Here is a 25,997-nt window from a genome sequence, read left to right as displayed (position 1 = left end):
ACAAAACTAAAAATCTCCCTGATAGTGTTATTTGAAGCTACCTACCTGAAGGTCAGTGCGCTTCCATGTCTCCTTGAAGCTCACAAAGTGTCTTGCCTCACTGCACTCCCATCACCCATTTCACCACAGGATCCTTGGGCTCCTTTTAGTAGCGCTGCGCTTTCACTCGATGGGATTCAAGCTGCTGGCAAGGGCGGTCGCTTGTGTGTTTTAATTAACGCTTATAAATGGTAGGGAGGTGAGCAAACATGACGATGATGACACTGATGATGGCCCAGTTTGCGTCCCTTTATTCAAGCTCGCCGATGCATCATTCTCGCGCATTGATATGCGTTTGAGAATCCTAAGAATGATCAACGACATCAATTTTAATGCATCTTTTGGATAGGTATTTTTAGCTGCAGAAGAACTTTTAAATTGAGCACAGTTTATTTCATGATGGAAGTTAGCAACTATTATTATTAAGACTCACTTTACAACATCTTAATAATAAGGGATATGGTGATTTATGTCACGGACATCGTGCCACGTTGAGTTACGGCGAGTATAGTGAGCCTGTATTCTTTGAATGAAAGTAAGACTACGTAATTTATTATTTATATTTGATTTCTCTCTTGTAATGTTTTTCTTCTCTGAACACACCTAAGGGCTGGTCCTTTCTTTGAAAATGAGTCAAAAGAATCCCAGAAAAGCGACAAAATGGCAAAACACTCAGTAACCTATTTGCTGTGAAAGTCAGTCACTGCCTTGCAAAGTGAACTAAATTATTCCTCTTACATTTATTTGTTAGTAATGAAGTTATGAGCAACATTCATACCCAAATTAGAGGTGGGAACTCCTAATATCAGGTCAATATTTTACTCATGATACCAATTATCATAACATTGAGATAATTCATAACACCAGGAAAAATCTTGATATGATATAAAACCACAATAAAATTAGTTTTCCTAGGCTGTTCCTTTGGCAGTTTGACTCTAGAAGGGAGAGTAAACTAAGATCGAGTGTAAATGACAAAATAGTCATGAAGCATCCATACTTCCACATTCGACAGCCGAACCACAAGATCTGAATGATTTTTCCTCTGCTTCTGAGCAGTATAAGCATGCAATGTGAAATGTTTTGTATGTCTTTAAATTGTAATGTTTTTAGGTGGAGACTGTATTTGGTTCACCCAACATGACGGTGGCTTATCACGTGACTGGAAGAGACATGGTTTATGTCCCCTCCATGGTGATTTCGGGCTTGGATGCTTATGGTCGCGATAAGCTGATTGCAGACCTGCGTCAGTACCTCCCCATGGTTACAGCTCTCCCCATTCCCGTTGCAATGTGGAGAACTAGCCCGGCTCCTGGCTTCCAACTGAAAACAGGTCAGGATGAAAGAAGAAAATAAGATGAGCTTAAGACTTTCTGCTATAGTTAGGTTATTATGCTTCTGATGAATCGAAAAAGGGCACATTTCTTCCTAAATAGCGACATTAATAATAAACCACACTCAATTAAATAATATTATTACTAATAGAAACACGCAGTAATAACATTTGCCCTCCACATAATATGCAAATATGGAAAATTCCAGCACAAAACCCGACTGTACCTTGTGGGCTCATCTCATTTGTCTAATTGCAGAGTCCCCAAGCCCTCCTCGCTCATCTATTTACATGCTAACGTCTCTCCTATGGAGATGCGCGGAATGCAAATTTCAAATGACTTGTGAGTATATAAATAGTACTTTGAACGTGAAAAATGCGAAGAACTATGTTTTTATTTTTCTTTATGAGGCCAAATGCATTTGCGAAATAGCTAGAAAATGAACAAAAGCATTACAACAAATATATGTCTTCGACACACCACAGTATTTAGAAAATAAAACATTAACAAGGTTTATTCATTTAATTTTTTTCAAGTTTGGCGGGCCGGATTAAAACGTTTAGTGGGCCGCATGTGGCCCCCGGGCCGTAGTTTGCCTACGCCTGGTCTAGCTGGTACACGCTTGTTTTTGTAGTCAGCATCGAGGGGCAGCAAGACTTCCGTGAGGAAACATCAGACGTCCTTCGATGCAAACTAGCCCATGGGAGCTCGCGAATATCGTTAATAAAAACATCTGTGTCGCATTCAGTGTTTTGAGGAGCAAGGAGATAAGAACGTTGCAATTCAGAGTCCTGAGATGCGCCCAATGATTCGTTAGTGTTCTCCTTCTGAGTGGTTTATTAGTGGTTGGCAAGCCAAGTTAACCGGTATGAATTGATGGTGACCAGATGTTGCGAAGTTTGCTGCTGCCACCTAGTGATGGGGGTCTGAAGCACACTTGTTTCTCAGGTTTTTTTCTCTTGAATATCAAGATAAAAAAAAATTGTGAAGCAATGGCTCGTATCTCAAGACACCACTGTAATTGGTAAATTAAATTATTTGGTTAATATCATTATAATTATAATATGAATTACATTTCCTAGTTTAGATTTGTCAGATTATATTGAATAAATCAGTAGATTCTATAAAAGTGATATGTGTGTTATGTTTTTTTTATGCGTTTCCACCAAATATACAAAGGAGAAATATCTTGAAACCTGTTTGATGAAACTACAGTACAGAGTCAGATTGTGTTAGAGATTTAAATATCAACATTCTTAAATAAAGGTGAATGACTTCTCCTGTTTCTGCTCCAGTTCTGCAGTTTGTGGGAGCTGTCGATGATCCGCGGTCTTGCCAGTTTTCCCAAATGATGGAAGAGAGGCTGGAGAAAGTTTTTTCTGAAGCACAGGCCAAAGTGCTCAGTATCAACAGCAAACTGTCTGTCCAGGTGAGGAAACTATAATCCTTTCAATTTGTGACATGAGGAAAAAAAAAAACCCCGGTTTATGTATGAATTCTATAAAAGAATTTACTTTCTTGCTTTTCCACCCTTTTGCTCCGGGGTAATTTTGTTTGCCCTTGTCTTAATTTTCCTGTTCCCAGATGCTGAGTGTCTCCCAGGCTGCAGGCTCTTCTGCTGTGTCATTGGTTTACAGTGTGAAAAATGGGACTGTCTTTCTTAATGGCACCACTGCTTCAAACCTCCTCGGTCAGCTGTCCTCTGAGCTGGTGGGCTACTTCCTCTTCTACCCACCGCTAGTCGTCGCTGAACGTAAGTCACGATTTTGCCCGTAAGGCACAACGGATGTCATTTAACTGCACCCCCCCCAAATTGATACATACTATGCCCTTTTAACCTGTGTGTAACAAAGCTTGCTGGTCGTTGTTTAATATGAAGTGATACACTGATATACTCTCTCATTATTCAAGCTTACTGCGACCTTGTGCAGCGTTACGCTTGCAAAAAAACAAATTAACTGTACATGTTTCATCTCAGCCTCATTTGCAAGCCAAGTTCTCTGTCGATGTTTTAGATGTACTTAAAGGAGAAAAACAGCACTGACAACAGGGAATCAGCATGAACCTAAACAGCATTCCCGTCGAGACCCAGTATGCCGTCTGTTCTCATTCCACATGCAGCCTCGACTGCTTTGAGTCAAACGCAAAATTTTTCGGTCTAATAAGAAGCAATTTTAAAACTAATTTTCCAAAGCCCAGAGAGAGAATGATTTATTTCATCTCACGATGAGATCATCTACACAATTCATGTTGCAAAGTTGGGGGGAGTTAGACGCTTACTTCTCTGAGATGTAGATTGCTGTCACACACAAAAGGCAACACCCGAAGGGAATACATTGAAAGTGTCTAAAAAGTGCATCAACTGTATAATTTTGCATTTACTTTCTTACAGTAGATATTGAAATTTACCACAATTTGCTTTACGTGGCAATAGCGATGTCGATATTTGGAATAATGTGCCAAAAAAGATTCGATTTTGTTGTCATGTCTGTTGCAAGTCAAATTGTGTCCGCAAACAAAACAATTTCAAGATTGCCAGCAACCTCAGCAATGTTTTTTTTGCTCACGTTTGACTGCAAGGCTTTGATCTCGGTCCTTGTAAGTGGTCTCAAATACTAAAGGAGTCGGGACTTTATTTCGAGAAGGCATTTGAATGGAACCAGTTGCATTTAATGGATTTTTTAAAATGTAATTTTCACTATGGCAGTGGATTATTGTGAATCAACTATTGACATATGGCGGTTATGTTTACACTGAGCGTGACGATGTATCTGGATGCTGTTAATGAGCATTGAATTAAGCACTCATTAAAATGACATTAGGGTGTGAATTTGCCTCCAAACAGTTTTGCTGCCAAGAAGGAAAGAAAACTAGAAAGTGAAAAGAAAACTGCAAATGAGGCGGTTTGTTTTTCACCTTGTCCTTCAGTGACGTCACTGCTGCTCGCGGGAGGTGCGACTCCCTCCTCACCTCCAAGTCAATTTGTCCCGGAAATAATTAACAGCAGGGGATTCTCCCACCACCTTTGGACTTGGCTCAAACAACATGGAATCACCACCATCCTGCAGTGCCTGTTTACAACACAGAGTGCACCACTGCTTCAGTCGTGCCTTTTTTTTGTGGGCTTGAAGCTGCTCGCAGCCGCTTCACTCCCACTTCACTTTCCCTCAAGTGGAATACACTGCGAGCCAAAAGTCTGTTTTGAGCCAAAACAATAGATTGAAAACTTGTCACACATGCTTCTGGGTGGCAATAAGTCAAGCATTCTCAGAGTAAACAAACCCTTTACATGCAGAGCGTAAATGTATTTGCCTGATTGCCAGTGTCAGTTGAAATGAAGATGCGATTTCAGCAAGTGCGGTATGTTGATTTGAAAAGAAAAATGTGCTGCATGCAAATTCAGTCATACTGATATAAGATATCTAATCAGGCATTGACTTTCTATTTTCGGCTCATGGCTGGTGTGCTGCGAAGTTTAGGTTTAATGTAACGAAACATTTAAAAACATGTCTGCGGGAAAATGCCTTGCACAAACCAAAAAAATGGAGGTTGGGTTCGTCCCATTAGAGGCAGCTATTGCGCGTCTTGCAATGTACAAATATACATTTTACAAAAAAAAAAAAAATTCGATTAATCAAATCTATTCTTCTCACAAACAGGTCTTGCCGGATTCATTTTGATGGAAATTAAAAACAAAACAAAAGAAAAGCTAAACCCTTTGGGGAATAGCTGATGGTGCAACAAAACCCAACGGGGTTAGTTATCACTTAAAGGTCAGGTGTCAGTATTAGGCACTCTGAAGTACCCTGATGCCTTTTGTTGGCAAAATTATCACAAAGGTTCTCGTTACGTATAGTGCGAGTGAGAGTTATGGAGAAAAATAAAGTGGAATTAGTATCATCCAGGCTCAAATTCAAAAGCTTCTCGAAGCCAAATCCCACCAATGAGCACCCCTAAGCTGGTATTTGGTTTACTTACAAGATCAGCCTCCCATTAAAATAAATGGACACACAGCCAATTATTAATGGCTCTGAGAAGGTAAAAACTGCCTAGCTTGCATCACCAAATCTGATATTAAGCATCTGCTGACATTGCCTTGACTTAGCGATAACCTGCTATTGATGTGTTTCTGCTAGTGTTGGGATGATATTTGTGTGCTTCAGCAATTTGAGAATTGACCCGGTGCAGTTGAGCCGTTAGAGGAATGTGGACCTTGTGTAGTTTTGGATCGGTTGAGACTGCATGCTTTAACTCATTCGCTACCAGCCGAGTAAAAAAAACAAAAACAAAAAAACAAAGATCTTTGAGGTCTTTAGCCGTCAATGGCTACCACCTTCCATCTCAAAGGATCCAATGATGTCTTTAATCCAAGACCCAGTCCTGCTGCTTCAACGCTACCTGTGACCCAAATTTTTAAACAGATTTTGCATCGCGCCTTGCAACTACAATGCTGGATCCCACCCTCAGTCTTTTCATCAGCCATCGCTGTCATGCCTAAGTGGACGTGAGTCCGCTCTCACAGGCCAGCAATGCAGCGTCCCTGCAAACACTGCAGCAGCCCAAAGCACAGGCGCTTAATCAAGCAGGAAATAGATGTAAAAAGAACACAGCATCAACCAGAGCTTAGGCAGCCGAGGGCTCTCCTCGCTGCTGTTTGTCTGACATGCAGCCAGCTCCGATTTGTTTCGCACTGAATCAGATATTTTACACCTCATAATCTGATTACAATGATTGAATCAGCGACTCACAAAGAACATCGCTTGTTAGAACGACTGTTGATGTGAGAATGATGTGATTGTTTTTTCAATTGAACAATCAACACTAAAAACAATTCAATGATGACTGAAACAACAAAGCAATTTGTTGACGACGAGTTTGCAATTTTGTTAAGCCTTATATGGGAAGATATGGTACGTGAAGCTCTGATTTTTTTTTTATGAGCTTTCATTTAATTTGATAGGTTGTCTCTCTGTACATATAATTTAGTTCAAGTTGCTCAACAAACTTGTTAATATCAGCGCTACAGATACCTACAGTACAATGACATCACCTTTCTGTCGTGTACTGTATGTACAAATAATTTGGATGTAATTTTGATGAAGTTAAATTAAATTATGCATTCATGCTCATTATGCATTATTTTTTGTGTTTATCCTCTCAGCGCTGGAGTATCACAACCTGAACACCTCTATTGCCACCAGGGACTTTTGGGTTATCACAGGTAAGAGTATTAATTCATTTATAACATTTATTTCCTTCACCGTAAGGTTGTGCGTAGAAATCAGCCGCACATGTTGCAGTATGTGCTTTTTTTTTTTAACATGCATTCTTATTCACGTTTTCGTTCTCAGACAGTAGCAGGCCAGGTTCTTACTTTTACAATTGTCAGGTAACAGTTAAGGGACCAAAATGCTTCTCTCTTGGTGACATTTAACCAAGGTTATTATAGCCAATGAAAATTAAAACTGAACAAGCATTTAAATCAAATTAAAACTTCTTTAAAATTCTTTCTTTAAAAGAAAACTGACAAAAAAAACCTAACTGAAACTATGTCTTAAATTTCTGAAACTAACTGACTAACTAACTAAAAATGTCCATAGATTTTGTCTCTTTAATTAATATACAGCAGCAATTGTGGTTCCTTTGTTCTTAAATGTATTTATTTCAGTATTACTCTACATACATACAGAAGAGTCGAGGTTTGAGAATTATAGTTATTTTTATTTTATTAAACTATGTATACCTAGGGACCTTTTTTTAATATTGCACTTAGCATATAATCCATATTTTATGAAAAACTAAAACTAATATTAAAACAAAGAATAAATTAAAATGAAGCATTTTCAAAAAAAAAAAAAATTAAAATAAATAAAACAACACCTGGTACAGACTACTAAGGCTGGAGGGTCGAGGCCGGATGGGTACCGCGATAGCGGCCGTAGGGCAGGGGACTGACCGTCAAAAAAGGGTCAAGTGCCCAGCTCTGTAAACAGCCAACTTTTGCAAATGTGTCTAATTTCACTTCTGTGTCTGACAGATTTTTAACAACCCGCTGTGGCTCTCTCATGTGTCGTACCCCTTCACAGTAATCCAGGATGTGGATAACGCCAGCCTGGCTGAACTGTACCAAAGCTTTGCCAGTCTCATGGAGCAGCGGCTTGCCGAGTTGTTTGTGTTGGCAGGCCAGCAGGGCACTCGCTTCAAACGAGCTACCGCTGTCGGCAGCTACACTGTCCAGGTATGATAGAGATAGTCGTCCATGGGGATTAGCAGCTCTCAGTTGCTCTGGAAGAAAGAATCATATATAATAGATGCCACTGAGTGCTTCACGTGGATTTATAGCATGCAGTGAGAATCCCGGTCTCACAGCATGAAGGGTCAGATTAGGATGTTGTTTCAAATTTCAGTTTGGACCCTACTGTCTGGAGTTTGTGCGTTGTACCTCTACTTGCATGGCTTCTCTCCAGTCACTACGGCTTCCACGCGGAGTTCAGAACCATGTTAAATTCACAATATCCCTTTCCAATGCATGACACCCTCTCACCTTTGCATGGCTCTACAAGCTATTGACGGTTTTCTATTTGCACTATTTCTGCAACATGGTCAACCATAGTATTCAGCGTGCCAAGTGGATATCAAAAGAATGATTTACACCACTGCTGCTTGCTCATTGGTGGTAGTGTTGCGCAAGACCACACTATTCAAGACCCAGGCTTTCTCAAGACAAGAATGCAACATGACCAAGACAAGAACAAGGTTTTTGGGAGTTGAGATCCAGTCAAGACCAAGACCGAGACAATGACAAGACCAAAAGAACAAAAATCCAATTTTAAAACCACGACAAAGATGAACAGTTAAAGAGCAATCGCTTTTAAATTTCTCATTTTCTTTTAAACATATTTGACAGCCATGTCGAATTAATCCATTTAAAAACTAAGCGTCCCAGACATGACCAAGACCTTCAAAATGTGTTTTATTGGTCGAGTCATTGTAACATGAGGATACACAGCTAGCGTTGATAAAAATGAACACATATCCTAGACTTAATTTTACCCTCTTGTGCATTAACTCCAGACACTTTACAAGCTCCAGTTGGCTGCAGCACTCTGTTTTCTTGGTGCTCTCCGACTCCACTCAGACATGCAGAGAATTACCGAAAATACAGTGGATCCTCACTTCTCATCTATTGCTGTTTGTTAGCATGCCTCGTTCAGAGTGACGCAGGCAGTGCAATGTGTTTCTTTCAGTTTCCCTTGGTAGTAATTTGCAGTGGATAAATGACTGCTCCAAACCGATTTGAGTAGAAATGAGCTGAGCCAAGTCAGGACTGTGTATTGTAAAAGCTTCATTAATTGTTTGTAGTTGTAATTGTGAACGTGAATGGCTGGTACAGTTCAGTTGGGTTCGGGATTGGCTCGATAGGCTCCATCTTGCTTGTGAAATTATTGTCCATTGGGTTTCTTTGGTTAAATATGAAGACATCAGCACAAGTGATATTTTATTGTTGTCCTTCTGTTTTCGTCTGGTCAGATGGTGAGTCTCAGAAGAGTGCCGGGATTGAAGAATCCAGCAGAGATGACCTACTACGTGCAGCACAATGGCATTCCTTTAGCGGGCGCGTCAGCTGCCAAGGTCCTCAACACGGTGGATTCTCAGACCATGGCGCTCACCCTGGGCTACTTTGTTCAACTGCAAGCGGAGCGTAAGCAACAGCATCTTTTAAGCGTTTGACAAGTGGACGTTGACAACTTCAAACGGCATAGCGGGTTTAGAAAGAAGAGCTGCTGGAAGCTTTGTGTTCTATAATCTCTCTGAAAGGCTGCCGCCAGGACATTGTCTGTTCAGGCTGGAGAGCTGCTCTGTGCTTGGTGAACAGCGCATGAGGGAGACAGTCAAGGTAGTTAAGAGCTGGTAGATTGCTGCTCACAATAGACAATCGACATTCCGTTGAGCTGAACGTGGAGTATTTTAGCGTAGGTGTGACGGCCATATCCGAGTGTTTTCGTAGGATGAAGTGGACTATGGATTATATTATGCATTCAACATGCACATAATTTGGTAGGTCCACTTGTGCTTTGTACCACATCGTGTAGTTTTCATTATGACATTGAGTTTACAACTGTATATACAATTAAACATCACATTTAATAGGAGATAAGGACTGAGCCCTACTAAAAAAAAGTGAACACCACACTCTAAAAAGGGTTATAATTGCCTAGAGAGGCCACAAGATGGCGGCAAAGCACTTCTTTTGTCTCAGTGAAGCTCCTCAACTGACTTCAACATTGTGTCTTGGCACCAAGGTGCCACGAAATGGTGGCAAAGCACTATGTTTGTCTAAATGACGCATTACCAGTCTATTTTTTATGCATAAAAAGAACAGTGGGCATCATCTGAATACCAGATAAAGTACAGAGATTAGCTGTTATCTAGCCATCTATCCCTCCATTTTCTATACCATCCAACCATCATCTTATCCGCTTATCCTTGTTAGGATCCCAGGTGAGTCAGAGCCTGACAGAGCCGGGTTGAACCCTGGATGGGTTGACAGCCAGGGCCTGTATTCAATCCCTATCTGATAAACTTAATCTCTTTCACGTTGCCATTTATTTATTTATTATTATTTTGCACAGATCATACAACCTGCGCAGGATTCAGTATTTAACCTTAAAATGAGTACCGTAATGTTGAACCAATCCTTTAAAAACGGTGACGATTTAATAAAAACAACATGATTGGTGCAATAAAATGATGACAATGATAATGTTTTACATTCCTCAGCTGTGGTCAAGAACCCTCCAAATAACCTTTGGATCATCGCGGCCGTGTTGGCTCCCATTGCTGTAGTGACACTCATCATTCTCATCATCACAGCAGTGCTGTGCAGAAGAAACAAAAAGGACTACAAAGCGGATGCAATTGGAAACCTCAATCCACGAGCGAAGGTAACCGAGTAGAAATTCACAAGCCGAATTCTTCTGCATCTAAACCATCCATTCAAACACCCTATTAATTTTTCTCTCTTGAGCCAGCTACACATCAAGCCATGAGGCCAAAGAACAATTCAGGGTTCTGTAACTAGTTCGGCGGTGATTCCAAATGTTAAATATATACATTTTCATCCAGAATATGTATCATTCATTTAGATATAGACACACCTCCATGACTGACGAGCTTCCTTCTGCTACAAAGATTTTAACAAGCCTCCAGAAATATATCGAATCTTACTATTTGAAGTCTTCATCGTCTGAACACATCTAGACTTTCAATATAGGTGGCAATTTTGTCGCACGGCTTCAGTTGAGTGAGGGAAGAGGGGAAGATTTTAAAGTACTTCTCTGACATCTTCAGCATCATTAGATTTGCTCCCAAGCATTTTTCAGCACTTTGAATTTCTTAATACTACATAAGAATAATATAAAGTTGGAACAAACCAGTGGCGGTTCGAGGAAGCTTTACCTGGGGTGGTAGGAGGTTCAGTTGGGGGGGCAGAGGTTATCTGACTTCTACATACACACTCATGCACGCACACACACACAAGTTGCAAGTTCAGATTTCCTTTTCTGCATTCCCAGGGCAGGCAGGTTTTATGTGTGTAACATGGCAAGGACTTTTGGACACAGTCCTATTAGACATGAGAGAGACGAGCTAGCAAGCAAATGAAGTGTGGGCTTTTTGGGACGTGACGTCAGCTATACACCCAGAGAAGAGCTGTGATTTGTTGGAACCAGAATAATGATTTCCACGTTTAACTTGGAATCTCTGTAATAAATAATTACATGTTATCGAAGATCCAATTGCCGCTACAACAATATCGTATGAAAACAACAAAACTAAACAAAACAAAAAAATTATTAGCATTCTGAGGTTTAAAAAAAAAAAAAAAATCCCCGTGCATCCATAAACGCAATCCTGCATCAAAAGAACCAATCCTGAACGGATTTTTCGGAAAAGTCCATGTTATAGTGTCCAAGAAAAATGGCTAGTGTAATCTTTGTGTTTTACAACCAATTGTCATTAGTTGCATGAATGGCATTTTTGGTGTTTATGTATGTTTACATTACTCTATTCATATTAGTGAATTGAATTAGTTCATACAATACATGATGCGTCTATATAATATGTGCCCTGAGATTGACTGGCAAATAAATCACTAGCCCGTCACGCAAAGTCAGTTGAGATATGCGCCACGTCCCCAAGTGAAACAGAAAATTGACGGGTGCAAAAAAATTGCTCCACGATATCAAGAAAGTCAAAAAATTGAGACGATAAGAAATAAAAAGAGGGATACTTACAACATCAAACTATAATTTATCTCAGAATTGATGTAGCGTTTACATTCATCCCATCATCCATTCTTCCATCCAATTGATCATCCAGCTGTTATTAAAATGAGAAGCCTGTCGCTACCTACTATGTCTTGTTAAAACACTTTACCTCGCTTTCAGATGGTGTACCGGCGGGACGTCAACTACTATCATCAGGTATAACAATTTCTGTCTTTGCATGGTGTCAAATGAGCGGTTAGAAAGAACAATCTACCCTGCTGTATATTGTGCCATGCTGATGAAAACAAACAACACAGCAGCCCACTGGAGCTCTAACGCTTTTTACAATGCGATTCTCTTGGATGAAAGACAATTGGCTTCAAGCAGTCTCCAGATGTTACTTGACACATCCAGCCAGCTCTTACACAGAGTGTTTATGAAGCACAAGCGTGTGAACTTACAAGATTGCAAAGAGGCAGGGTGTCGATATAGCCCGCTCAAACTCCTCCGAGCACCTCCCGTGTACTGTTATTTTTGCTGAGTCGGGCTTCTCTTCACCCGAATAGATGAATGAAAACAAAAAGTGACACGCTCAGCACATTCCGCTGCTTTATTGATAGTAATAAAAATCATATACTACCATCTGTAATCCACAGTTATTACAGTACACAATTGATCCCACTACGATCTTTGCATGTAAAAACACCCACGTGGTGATTTCCCTCAGAGTGAAAATGGGGATTGGTTTATTCTAACAGATGTTGCGGTCAGTGCATACGTTGCTTCACTTGTAATTCATTTCAAGTGAGCTGAATATTAGACATGGCTGAACATTCAGTGATTTCTATAGACTGTATGAGGACGTGCACTAATACAAAGAGAGAGCTTGTTCAGTGGAGTGTCACATTGATTTTGCAACGCCGGATGGATGCATTTGAAGGACTATATTTTTCAATTTGAGTGTGTGTGTGCGCGCATGGGACTGCTTCGCTTTCTCTATACAAACAGTAAATCACTTTGTGTCCACTTGTGTATTTTAATGTTTAAATCCATCATTATTTTTTTATGAAAACTTGCCAATCTCATCTTATCACCACCCACTGTGAGTGTTTATTGGACACGACTTTGGAAGAAGATGAAAAGGGCTTTAGTTAAATCAATTTTGCATCTCCAGTTGAAGGCACAGCGGCGGGGTAAACAGTTTTTTTTTTCCCACCCCTAATTTCTCTAGAAGCTCAAGTAACATTTATTGACAGCTATTTTTGGACACCTGAGTTCATGACATTCTTCTAAATGCCTTAAAGATATTATTCACTTTTGGAAAATTTTAAATACAAGAATAAATTTTCGCCCTAATGCATTGAACTACTCGGAGTATGTAACGCCTGCAAAATTATTATACATGAGAAAAAATGTGTCATTGACCAAAACATTTTAACAGATGTCCACTTTTATGTCTTTCTGTGACTCTTCCAGTCTCTCTGTATTGCTGTTAAAACATCCTGAACACGTGCACGTGTGTATTCAGAGGTTCAGAAAAAAATCGAATTAAGTTCACTTGTAAAGGTTATAGTGTTTTTTGGTCCATCCTGAAATTTCACCATTTTTAACCGAATATTCCAGATTTTTTTTTTTTTAGTGTATGCTATATTCTATGCAATACGTTGACAGGTTTAATGTGCATTTGTAACCAAGAAAGACAAGGCAATGAGCAAAATAAACCATGCCAATGAATGTACGTGCTAAATGCTAATAGAGATAACATCTGTGTTGTTACAGATTTTCTCAAAATAAACGCTGTTTGAATGTTATGATGGGCAACAAAGTTTGAGCAAGCACCGCAAACAATTACGTCCTAAACATTAGAGCTGATACATAAGATGAGCAAAATGATTTGATGCTATGACATTAATGTAGAATTTGGTTTCATATTGTTTCTTTACTGTAACCCCCCCCCCCTCAGCCTGTTCAAGGTTTTGACTATGCAAAGCAGCATTTGGGGCAGCAGGGAGGAGACGAGGAGACCCTACCTGCTGGTCAAGATACTTTGATGTTATCCCTGAAAATTCGGGATGCGCCACTTTCGCTGGAGAAGACCTTGAAACACGAGGGCACAGTCAACAAGACCAAACTCAATAGTGACAAACACAAAAGGTATTTTCACCTCCATACAAATGCGCTGCATGAAAATGGAAACCCGCAGTATGCCCAGCCCATTCAGAGAACTCAAAACGTAACCTCCTAATGCCATAATGTTAAATAATACGCAGGCATGAGCAGAGTCAAGTCAAATTGACTGTTTTTGCTTATTTGATAGCAAGAAGTGCTGCTCTGAAAATGAAATGTCATGTTAAATCATGACTGATTGTTTAATGCCGCCACAAAAAGAACAGAATCTCTCAAAGCAATTTCGAAGCAGGATAATAAGATAAAACTTAAATGTATGTGACAGAAGGGAGAAAGCGTTTGGCGTCAAGATGACTCTCTGTCGCCCATCACATGTTTTTATTTGTTTTAAACAGGCGAAATGCTAGTAAAACCCCAGGCCTAAAACTATGTTCCCAGTGAACAAAGCAAGTTTCCTTAAAGCATACTTGGATTAGTTTTGCATAGAAGAACATAGAAGTACTCCACATGATTTAAATTATTGCGTTCAAGTTTAGAATAGTGTAACTTGTAGTTGCTCCCAGACCTTTGTCCATCTCATGATAATTTTTTTTATTCAACGCCCCAGTCAAGGCATGTTTGTGGCATGTATGCAAAGCTGTCAAATAGCCAATACGGCTTACATAAGAATTCAAACATATATCTTTGTTTTGTGTAAATGAACAGCGCGGCACATAAGTGTCCAACTCAAGGCCCGGGGGCCATATCTGGCCCGCAACCTTATTTGATGTGGCCGGAGAAGGGCACATCACGTGCGTCAACTTCCTGTTTCCAGCACATTTCTTTTTTACTTTTAACAACACTGAGATATGAGATATTGCCATTTATTTGTTACCAATGCTCCCCCTTTAAAATAAATTGAAAAATTGTTGAACAAACAATTACTTACTGGCTTCTGATTTCAAAACTGCCTTTCCATCAATTTGTTATAACATAAGGTAATCATACATTTATATAGGGTTCACAGTCATAACGACCCTCTGAGGGAAACCATAACTACAATGTGCCCCGTCCACAAAAATGAGTTTGACACCCCTGGAGTAGCACATTGGACTAATGGGTTGGTGGTTATGACTGAATAGTTGGAGGATGATTTGAAATAAAAGTGCGATATCACGAGTGACGTTAGGAATGTTTAATTTTGACCACTCATTTCAAAGACTTACATAATGTAGTTCCTCTCCTATGCCAAATGCAGTCACCGTTATCTGCAGTAAGCTCCCTCGTCCCGTAAGGAAAGATTTTCCATCCTGCCATTCCCTTCATCCCATTAGTCACGATTGCACATATCTTTTAACCTAACTTCTGCCTCTCAAGCGACCAATGTAAATGTATTCTCTACGTCTCTATTAGTTATCACACAGTGCACGTCTTTGTTGAGGCCATGCTGCGCCGCCTCAACGGGAGCAGGGAGGGCATCCTCTGTTCCTCTGGCTGTTATCATTCTTAGCAGACAAATAAGGGATGGACTGCGGCGCTTTGATGTCACTGTCGGCGCGGCTCTAATTCCAGCCTCAGTGCAGCGTTTAAAGGCCCTTTAAACACGATGCGGAAAGAGCCAGCGTTTGTCTAATTACTAGCAAAATGATGTTCTATTACTTCATCCTTTTAAATGTAGCGGACACACCCATGCGTGTAGTCATATGTAGAATATTATTCATTGATAAGCATCTAAGCTTGCTGCTTGATTTAACACTAATTTGTAGAATAGTCCTGTATCCGTTTACTATAATCCAGCTATGGTTGGATTGCTGTTATTTGAAAAAAGTAGTAGTGTTGCGCGGGTCTGTTGTTTTAACAAACAATTGCCAAGATAGTTCAATATGTTTCAAAAGGTGAGACTGTTAAAAGGAAGGGTGACAAAACCTGGCTGCAAGCCCGGTTTTTGTGAGAGCTCACCGCCACTCCTGTTGCTATGGTTACTTGCAGCAAGTTGTTGAGTGAGGACGGTTCCGTCATCAGCAGCGAATCAGAGCCGCGCAATTCCGTCCGGGGCTTGGCGGCGCCGAAAGTCACAGCGCAGCAGAAACTGACAAAGGAGGAGATGCGCAAGAAGGACGGTGAGCGTCATATGCACACACGCTGGTGTAATTACAAAATCATTCATGCTTCTTACCACAAGGTCACGTGGTTAGGTGACAATCACATCCTGTTTTGTACGCAACATGCAAAATTTGTTCATGTGTAAAATTGTTGCATTTGTGAGAATAAAACTGTACTATTTAGCCGTATGCAGAAATGGACGTGATGTTTTTGCATATAAAGCACACATTAATAATATATTATCATACAGCATGTCACTAGTGGATGCTGTGAAATCAGCCTCTTGACATGCTAGAAACACATGTGCACCCATGACTGATTACATTAAAATAAGCCCAGATTTCACACACAGTAAGTGAATTTATGAGACGAGATCACCATCATTTCAGTATATATTTTTGTGTCATTATGAGTTGTGAAATTTCTGTCAGGAAAAGTAGCTGCCTTGGCTTAATAAAGGTTGGGAAATGCTGTAGTTGCTTTCGACAGCAGACTAGTTGAGACTCAATAAATAGCACGTCTGCTGGTTGCCGCCAAGTGCACTCTATTTTGCCTCAATTGCTTGTCTATCAGAGACAGGGTCAGGAATTCATATTTCAGACCATAGTTTTGATTCACAAAAGACTGGTCAGTTATTTGTAGTTGCTTTGTGAATGAATTCATTCTCTTTTCTTTAGATCCGTATGACACCTCCTCTGGCTCCCTGCAGCTCATTTCAATAAAGCCCATGACAGCTCTGCTCAATTACTCGCAACATGTTTCTTCTGAACGTGACTCGGCAATGCTCAACGGAGAGGTAATTCATCTGCACCAATGCAAACTTACTGGCTGAGATTTGTTGTTTCTGTCTTCAAATATGTCTTGATTAAAGTCCTATTGTGAACACACTTTTTGTGTTGCAAAGTTTGCTGAGGTGGGGATGTTTTGTTGAGTATTTGGACTCAACCGTCTCTCTTAAGAAAGACTTCACAGGAATCCTTTTTTTGTGAAGGATGAACCTATATAAATAGATACATGTGCATCTGAATTAAATGAATCGAATTGTTTTTCTTTAGGATTTACTGTAAACAGCTGATGAGATACAGAGCCAGAAGATGGAAAATGGAATCAATTTAACTCCAGACCTAATCTGCAGTGCGCATCTAGTTGATTCAATCTGTTCATCTTCTATGCTTACTTGTCCTTCTAATGGTCACGGGTGAACTGGGGCCGATCCCAAATGAGTTTCAGTGTGAGGTGGGGTACATTCAGGCCACATATTGTAGAATTAAAGGAATGTACAGCTGGCCTCACAGAATCTTTCTGCTAACACCTCCACACAATTAGTCACTGACGCCAGGATGGGTTTAGACCTTCTCTTATATGACAGGTGTGAAACGTCCGACACTCGCAAAATAAAATGGCGGCGCAGTCGGCAATGCAAATAGTTCGCATCCTAATTTCCGATTTACAAGAGCTTCTAATTAACATAAATCGAAGGTTAATTATTTGAGAAACACTTACAGGGAATGCCGTTTTAAGGACTTGAGCGTCAGACACTACTTAAGTACTACGAGCTTCATGTACATCATAATTGGTGTGAGCTGAAAGCTCTCGTACTCGCGCTGACTTTTTTCACACTTTCTTAAAGGGACAGCGCACCACTAAATTGAAGCTTAAAGGGGAACAGCACCAAACAGTCTCTTAACTATAAACAACTGAAAAAAATAATAAAGACCAAACAAGGAACCTCGGCAATTCTTTCAGTTATTTATTTCATAGGTGTGATTTTTCTTTTTTTAAGCCCAGATCAATGTCTGTCCACTCTGTGTGCAAGAGTGTGTGGCATAACCCTCATGAGCTGTTTTAAGAACATTAACAAAAATAAGTTTTCCGAATCGTCTGTTTTTATTCTGCTCCATACTCATAGGTGAATTTAGCCCTAAAGCAGCGATCGGACATCGAACAGTACAGGAACAAGCTGAAACTCAAGGCCAAGAAGGGTTATTACGACATCCCTCCAATGGATGGCAGCAGCTACAGCAGCCAGCCCCTCTCGCAACGACAGCGGCATGGTCATGAGAGGGCGGAGCTTGAGGAGGAGCGAAATTCCACCTATGTCAAGTCTCACGTGAGGTGCGCAAGAGTGGAAACGTGAATGAATATTGTGTAATCAGAAAGCTGAATTTGGAATTAACAACGGTTGAAGTCGACTGTACGTGTACTTAAACTTAAATTTTACTCGTGTATTAAATCTATTTTTGCTATTACTTTTAATGCGAGCAATCCTTCAGTGAGATGCAATTAAATCACACTCTACCGCAACTTGTTTGTTTTCTGTCATCATAAAACCTCCTTTCACGCTCAAGGGACACTAAAACAAATGAATGGCTTTAATTGATTTGTTCTGAATGTGTTCTCTTTATTGCTAGGCTGTTCCAAATATACCAAATCTGTGTTTAACGAGTGTGTTGCCTAAATTTGGATCCAAAAACTGTACAATCTGGTGTGGAAAGGATCCAAAATCTCAATACATGCTTTATCTTTTCTTGCTTTTTCTATTTGCTCACTTTATTTTTCTAATGTATCCTACAGGCACAATCAGGTAGGACAGACATCGTATCGCAGCAGACAGAGCCTGAACAGTCCAAGTCCTGGAGGAACTGAGATGGATTTGCTTGTGATGAGAGAGAGACCCAGGAAAGGCATCCGGAACAGCGGCTACGATGTAAGTCCCATATGCAATCAAACTGTGATGTCATTTTCAGTAGACAGCAAGTGACAAAATGGCCGCCCCCTGAGATATACACAATTGGGTGGAGTTTACTGCTTAACTGAGATTCCACAAACGCAATATCAATGTTAAGACTAATGGTGTTGCTTAGAACATATTCTTGTTAAGAAATTTTTAGATTGACTTTCCCTTTAACTAGCATATTCTTGTCTCTAGTAGTACTAGTAGCCCGCTGTTGTCAACTAGAATGTCTCTGCCTCTCTTGTCACATATTTTTTTAACTTGTGCTTCCCTCGTCATTCCATGAGCGCGTAGAACTGTCATACAGTAATGAAAGGCAGTCGTAAAAAAATCACTAGTAAGACAGTCATGCTACTCGTGCATGTTCGCGTTCTACTTAGTAGTGAGGAATAGGAGCATTAGAAGATTAATGAATACATTCTCACCTAAGAGTAATTTAGACTCTTCAATTATCGCGAGCATACGCCATACTGTATTATATTTATCATTCATCATATTTGTAATAGGCTTAAACCCTTTTTTTTTATCTAGTCACATGCGTGGTGAAAATAGGCCAAAGGTTTATCAGACATGACATGTTAGGGCTAAATCTGCATCTTGGCCTATTTGACACTTCAAGCTAAACGCCAACATGCTGTGCTTAGGTGTGGTCACCAACAGGCTGCTGGAAGACACTTGATTTCATTTAGAATCCCAAATGAACATTTATAAGGGCTTGATATATAATGCATATCCATCTGCTGCCGTCTTTTATTGTTCCATTATGGTTCCTGGCTCCCTGGTGTAATGGAGCAGACTCTTCCCCCTTTGTTGTTTTTCCTGTGAGCTGTTCTTTTGTAAATTATAAGCAATGATATCAGTGACTTAAATGCCATTGCCCCACTTTGGAAAGCAATATGCTCCAAATGTTTTATGATGTACGCTTACTCTTTGGTGTGGTACAGCAAAATGGAGGCAGCGGTACTATTAATATGAAAATTGATGTTGATGTGCATTACACTATAGGGCGATGACAAATAATTATTTTGATTAAAGACGAAAAGCTTGAGAAATCTTTTAAAAATGCTGACCTCCAAATTGTGTTTTCTTGTGCTGTGTATCAGTGTCATCGCTTTTTTTCAACCTATGCAGCCTGCATGACCACCACCCCCTTCCCCCCTTCTCAATTTCCTGGCTTGTTGATTACAATGTGAGCATTGTAGGTGCAAGCCCCGACACTGCACAGGTTTCTCCCTTTACATGTTGCAGGGGGGGACTGATTTATGAGGTGCACGACGGCGAGTGTCCCATGGCAACCTTTTATTTGCACAGGAAGTAGGGCAGCTTGGACTCGCTTTCATTTATGACAAAATATTCAGGCTTGGTGAATGGTTTTGAAAGGGAGAAATCTGAAAGTTATGGAGTGGTTAAAATTTGTTCAGTAGAAAAACAAAGTGGGGTCGGGATCGAAAAGTTGTTGGTTGTTGTTGCATCTACAGTCCGATAAAGTATTTAGTTATTCGCGTGGCCTTTCACGCATTACTGTGAACACGTTGGCAACATCCATCCACTTACTTGCTGTATCACTTACTCTTTGCAGATTACACACAATGCAGTGCAACTGCAGTGTGATTTGTGTCGAATGGCATTTGTGTTGGCTGTACATTTAAATTTCAACAGATTTTCTTGGACACCTTCCCTACAATCTTGCATCCAATTACGTATTCTATGCAGGAAACACACAATGCCTTTCCCATGCCATTTAGCAATTTCATAGTTGAGTGTCATTGATTTCCATGCGTCAACACCCTGCATGTGTATTCCAGACCGAGCCTGAGTTGATTGAAGAGACAAACGTCGACCATTTAATGGATCAGAGGGGCTTCGTGTACGGCCGCGGTCTGAAAGGCCAGTCACAGACGTCCACCCTGAGCTCACAGCCATCCATTGATGAAGTGCGGCAGCAGATGCACCTGCTCCTGGAGGAAGCATTCAGCCTGGCCTCGGGGGGACACTCCACATCCGGGAGGCACTCCCACCACCACCGCTCCCCTTCTGATCAATACAGCGCCGTTCCAGCTTCACTTCCCTATGCAGATGTGGTGACCAGTGCCCCGGGTACAATAAGCTGTGGTCGTGGAGGACTGCAGTGGAGTCCGTCTTATGGAGCCGACGTATACCAGTGCAGTTTGCCCAAACCAGTAAGCAGGATGAGATATTATAATGTCTCTAACGCCGGGGTGTTCAAACGACAGCCTGGGGGCCGCCAGCCATCCATTTTTTAGCGGACTGGAGCTTATGATCTAATTTAGAATCGATACAACCTGAGTCATACTTACTTTCTAAACCATCATCTAATAATAATAATAATAATAGTAATATTGTATCAGATTTAAATAGCACTTTTCTAGATACTCAAAGACGCTTCACCGTGGATAATTATTCTTGCACTCACACGTTAACACTCTGGAAGGGGTAAACTACATTCTGTCGCCGGAGCTGCCCTGGGGCAGGTTGACGGACGCATAGCCTACGGCCCATTCGACCACTTCTAAACGTTCACACCCAACTGTACACCCGTGTGAGTGATATTGGAGGAAAGACAGGCTTCAAGCTGCTTAGCAACAAATGTGATATGCCATAGATGGGCTAATGGATAGATCAGTGTCATGGTGATACAACCCTTTAAGCAATTGATATTTGAACACAAATGGCAAAGCAACACATGTAGACATACATCAATACTCACCGGCATACTGTACATTACCGATACTCTGCAAAAACAACTAGAATTACTGCTGCGTACCAAGAAGCTCTGACAGTCTCATGAACTTGTTCATATTTTTGGCGGACATGAACTGAATGTAGTGCTTATTGACTTCCGTGTGTGAAAACACACCGGAAATTAGTCTTCGCATGTCGTGGGATAAACGTCTAATTTGGAACCGCATGAAAATGCGATACAAGTGGCCCTTGGAAGAAAAAGTTTCGACACTCCATCTGTAAAGAATCATGTTTATGAGAGTTTCTCGTTATGTCTTGCAGGCCTTTCACTTCACCCAGCTTCCTGACATGGCAATTAGCGCTCCTCCTCCTTTACCACCTCGCACTGGACCACCTCCTGGCCCCTCCTTAAGACGGTAATGCTCATTAGGTTCCACTCATACGTACACATGCTGTCTGCTGCATAGCCAGCGTCGATTCCCACTCACATCCATTTGCAGGGACTTGATATTCTCTCGGTAATGTACTGTGACCAGTGTGATTTCAGGCCCTGTGTACATTTTAATATTGAACTAGTGCAGTGAGGAATGGCAAGAATGTTAATGAGCTAATTGCTCTTCCAAATGGAGTGTGTCTGCCCTCTACTGGCGACTGCTTAGTATAAGTCTACATTTATGTCTCTGCAATCCCACTCAGTTCCATCTCTGACCTGGGGCCCAAGGGAAGAAGCTCTCAGACATCTGCCACTGAAATGCAGACTCCCCATGACAACAACCCATATGGGCAGAGTTCCCGGGCAGCACTTCCATCCATCACTATAGAGCAGCCTGTGTCCAACTACTCAGGTGAGTCAACGACAGTGAACCGAGCTGACATTTTAAAAGTAAGTCACGATGTGGTCCCCCCGACTCTCCATGTTCTCACTCTCTCATGAACTCTCTTCAGGAAATCCAATAACGGCCGTCTATTCCATCCCAGCCAGCAGGCCGGGCTACTCGGACTATTTCGTCTCTGCCTCGCCAACCTCCTACCACAGTCCCTCTTGGATGTCCTATCCTCCAGAACCGGAAGATGTCTCGCATCAGTGGGCAGACTCTGTATGACATTTTATTTCATTGAATTAATATTTGTAATGTGTATTTTAGTGAGGAAAAATAGCACTCCAAAATATTGTACGACATAAGAACATAAAGTAATGATATAATTAAAGAGAATTAAATAATTTTCGTCACTGCATACGTTGAATGGCCATTGTGGCCACCTGGGGGCAGTAGAGACAGATTTCAACTTCTCGTTCAGCTAAATAGTACAGTAAAGCGCTAACATTAGCTTTTTTTACACAGCGTATAAAAATATATAACTCCGTGCTGTACTTTTAAATTGCCTGCATAAATGTGATAAATTTGAACCATTGCTTAAAGGTTTACAACACAGCAACGTTGATCCTATTTAGCTTTAGCATCAGGTCTGAATGGACTTAAAGGCAAACTATGTGGTTGTTTTGAATACACATCGTGTATTTCTGTTTGTCCTATAATTAGTAAACTTCAACCGCAAGGGGCAATAAACAGCTTAAAGTCACTTTTTTTGAAGAATTGTTCACTAATTCAATGAGCCAAGTCAGAGGAAAAGGATTGTCTGCCCTATCTTGAAAATCTCATCAAGCTGAGTCACTTGTGTCTCAAGACACTACTTCAGCGGTAAATGAAGCAATTTGTCATAAAATCATAAATCATGAAAACAATTTGTTCACTCCAATGTATCTTACCACCTTAGTATGCAAATGGAAAAACTGTTTGCATCCCAAATATACTCTTTAAAATGGTTATTTGTCAATGTCAAAACAACTGACTAACCAAAGAATGGCGCTGATAACACTTTGCTGAGATAAGCTTTTATTTGTTAAAACTATAAACACATTTTGGCTTTGGATTTTTATTTTTTTTTTTTATAAACAATGCTGAATTTCTGTCGCCGTTTTTTTTTCCCAGCTTCCATTGCCGGGTTATGTCGAGGCGTTTCCTCATCCTCGCTACCCACAGGGGAGCCCGTCCATACTTCCTCTACAGTACACTCAGGCTCTGGACCAACAGCCTGCCGCCCAGAGCACAGCATCGCAGAAAAGCTTGCAGCAAGAAGGGATGGACACGGACAGCATTCCCCTGAGCAACCTCTCCACGTCTGCACTTGTGCACGCTATACGACAAGAGGTGGCCAAGCTGGCAAAGAAGCAGAGTGACATGTTTGACTTCTAATATGGATCCTGCCTCCTTGTCTGCAGGTGTTTAGCGTCGCATTGGCCCACAAGACTCATGAAAGCGGCACTCTTTCAGACTGATTTTTGATGTTTGTACTGTAAAATGACCAGATCTTATTAACCCATTGACTGATTGATTTATTTTCTTACACCAGTCAGCTGCTGGCATAAAGCGACACTGCAATTGTAGTTTTAAGTAATATGGAGACGAAAACCCACCTCCTGCGATTGATGTCCGATGTGGCTGCTCACGTCATTGTAGATATGTCTATACTACGAGCATACAGTGTGGTGAGGAGGATATCTTTATTTGAAAGGAAGTGAACCATCAAAGCATTGTTTTTACCAAAAGTACCAAACACTTCCCGACAGTCTGTCTGTTGACCGCAGTGTATACAAGCATGTAAGATGATATTTCATTTCATCTGATGGTGTCACATAGATTTGGTGGCGTCCCTGTCAGCCCTTTTTAAGCATCACAGTATCGTAACCAGCTGCCTCATCCGACTCAATTCCAGTATGTTTAATTTTGTCTTTTTATCATCAGGCTCGGCCCACCATAAAACCCTTGCGGAGGAATAAAAAAAAAAACATTATATCACTGCACGCACTTAGTGATTCGTCAGAGGGGAAGAGACACTCGTAGTTTACTTTGGGACAAAAGCCTTCATGGGTTATGCTAAACTCAATTATTACTGAAGAACTGCTGTCTGGGGATCGTTTAAAATGAGACTCTGTGCCAATAAGTGCATCGAGGTTTATGGCAGCGATACTGTAAACATCCAGGTGCTAGAAATTACCCCCGATTTTGCTAATAACATGCAGCGCTACACAGCAATGATGTTAGAAGAAGGCTTTGAGTCACAAAAAAAAAAAAAAAAAAGGATTTGACTAAAATATATAATCCACAGTTCAATTTATCATTTTTTATCACCCAAGAAATGTTTTGTGGTCAAGCATTCTGCTCAAGAAAATACTCATTGAACAAGTTGCTCAACTCTCCAAAGTCGACCTTCCGCTGATAAACCAGAACGGCAATTAAGGTTTGAACTGTACAACTCGCAGTCAAGTCATCTTTGCATCCATCAGCGATGAATGCAGGCCCATGGTGGAAATACAGTGATATAACTAAAAGGTTTTTACGTGATCATTGGATGAACAAAGAACTGTAAATGAACATGAGCTAAAACACTAAAGTAAAAAAAACACTTTGTGTCTCTGTCTTTGAATGGTTTCTTAATTTCCAATTAATCTGCTCATTGAGTGGAGTTTGTGAAAGTGAAAGTACTGAGAGCCTTTGTGATTAATATTAAGTGTTCTTTTTTTTTTCTTTACTTTCCCCCTGAAAATGTAATTTCCCACAGTTCATAACTGGATTTCTCTCAGCCAGGTGAGAAAGCATGTCGACTTCCATTGTGAAAGATTACATTTGTACAATTTGTAACAACACTGATGTGATTTCCTTTCCGCAGGCTTCTCTATCTCACTCTCGTCAAGGAGGTTCCGCCAGACGATGGTGGGGGCAAAATCAAATACATCACAGAGTTGATCTGCTTTTTGTCAAACTGAGTTTACAATTGCACCCTACCGTGGAAACAATCCAGTTTTAATAGGAGGGGAAAAAAATGAAACAGAGGTTGCACTAGACCTGTTAATCCCTCGTTAATCTCAATCTGTCATTGCTTTGTGGTGATATATTTTGAAACTATGAGTTTTCCCTTTCAGTGTAATCGCCTTGGATTATGACTGACTCTCTGCAGCCATTGATTTTTTTTAAATACCATTTTTCCCCTATGCTTTCACGAAAGTCTACACACCCTTCTTCAAATCCCCAGTTATTTTGTCACATTAAAATGAAACCAAGACACATCATTTCAAAATTGTTTCCACAATTAATAGGACCTACCACCTGTACAAATATTTTTAATATTTTTTTTTTTTTTGGGGGGGGGGGTTGGAAGTAAAAATAAACAGTCAGTTTTCACAACTGTACACGCACTCTCCTGGCGATTAAGTTCTGTTCAGAATTAACTCATTACATTCAAACTCAAAAAGGCAAATTTTAAATGGTAGTCAGCGCACACCTCCCAAGATTGAAAGAATCCCTGATTTTATCCCATATGTTCTCCAAATATTTTCTTTACAGTTACAGCTGAAGAAAAACAGCCCCAAGCATGTTTCACTGTTGGTATGGTGTTCTTTTGGTCATGAGCAATGAGTTGTGTTTGCGCTAAACAAACAATTCATGGCCAACATTTTTAACTTTACTTTCATCAGTCCAGAACATTTGCGTGTTTGGGAGGTTTTATTTCGGTTGAGTGACTCCTGGAACTTTTTTGACACACTTTATAATTCTAGTTTTGTGGGAACAATTTGAGGATTTCAATTCTGAGTCCACAACTAAAGCTGTTTTAAAGCATGTTTAATGAGTGTGTGTGAAAAACATGAGAGCC

The 25,997-nt window shown here is 40.5% G+C and overlaps 1 protein-coding gene and 1 long non-coding RNA gene across 2 annotated transcripts in view; one reads left to right on the top strand and one right to left on the bottom strand.

The window, feature by feature from the left end:
• The window catches only part of kiaa1549lb (KIAA1549-like b), a 49,386-nt gene extending 24,619 nt beyond the window's left edge, over positions 1-24,767 (top strand). Inside the window, exons 5-22 of the mRNA XM_088297037.1 lie at positions 1,153-1,372; positions 2,669-2,802; positions 2,958-3,126; positions 6,535-6,594; positions 7,460-7,611; positions 8,904-9,075; positions 10,155-10,318; positions 11,822-11,857; positions 13,605-13,795; positions 15,737-15,867; positions 16,528-16,646; positions 17,760-17,965; positions 18,425-18,557; positions 20,390-20,764; positions 21,609-21,703; positions 21,984-22,132; positions 22,233-22,384; positions 23,279-24,767. Of these exons, the coding sequence (XP_088153163.1) occupies positions 1,153-1,372; positions 2,669-2,802; positions 2,958-3,126; positions 6,535-6,594; positions 7,460-7,611; positions 8,904-9,075; positions 10,155-10,318; positions 11,822-11,857; positions 13,605-13,795; positions 15,737-15,867; positions 16,528-16,646; positions 17,760-17,965; positions 18,425-18,557; positions 20,390-20,764; positions 21,609-21,703; positions 21,984-22,132; positions 22,233-22,384; positions 23,279-23,542 (2,922 nt within the window). The 3' untranslated portion in view covers positions 23,543-24,767. The remainder of the gene's footprint in view (positions 1-1,152; positions 1,373-2,668; positions 2,803-2,957; positions 3,127-6,534; positions 6,595-7,459; positions 7,612-8,903; positions 9,076-10,154; positions 10,319-11,821; positions 11,858-13,604; positions 13,796-15,736; positions 15,868-16,527; positions 16,647-17,759; positions 17,966-18,424; positions 18,558-20,389; positions 20,765-21,608; positions 21,704-21,983; positions 22,133-22,232; positions 22,385-23,278) is intronic.
• Positions 1,123-17,440, bottom strand: LOC148337317 (uncharacterized). Its single transcript, XR_015843280.1, has 4 exons — positions 17,354-17,440; positions 15,707-15,836; positions 4,290-4,444; positions 1,123-1,362 (listed from the first exon to the last, which is right to left on the bottom strand). It is a non-coding gene; the product is annotated as an uncharacterized LOC148337317 (long non-coding RNA).
• Positions 24,768-25,997: the final 1,230 nt, after the last annotated feature.

The sequence above is a fragment of the Idiotropiscis lumnitzeri genome, chromosome 5, assembly GCF_059441095.1.
Source record: "Idiotropiscis lumnitzeri isolate Australia: NSW breed Sydney's pygmy pipehorse chromosome 5, RoL_Ilum_1.0, whole genome shotgun sequence".
In the NCBI taxonomy this organism is placed as follows: Eukaryota; Metazoa; Chordata; class Actinopteri; order Syngnathiformes; family Syngnathidae; genus Idiotropiscis; species Idiotropiscis lumnitzeri.
Note: the sequence above shows the minus strand (reverse complement) of the source record. Positions and strands in the feature narration are given on the sequence as shown.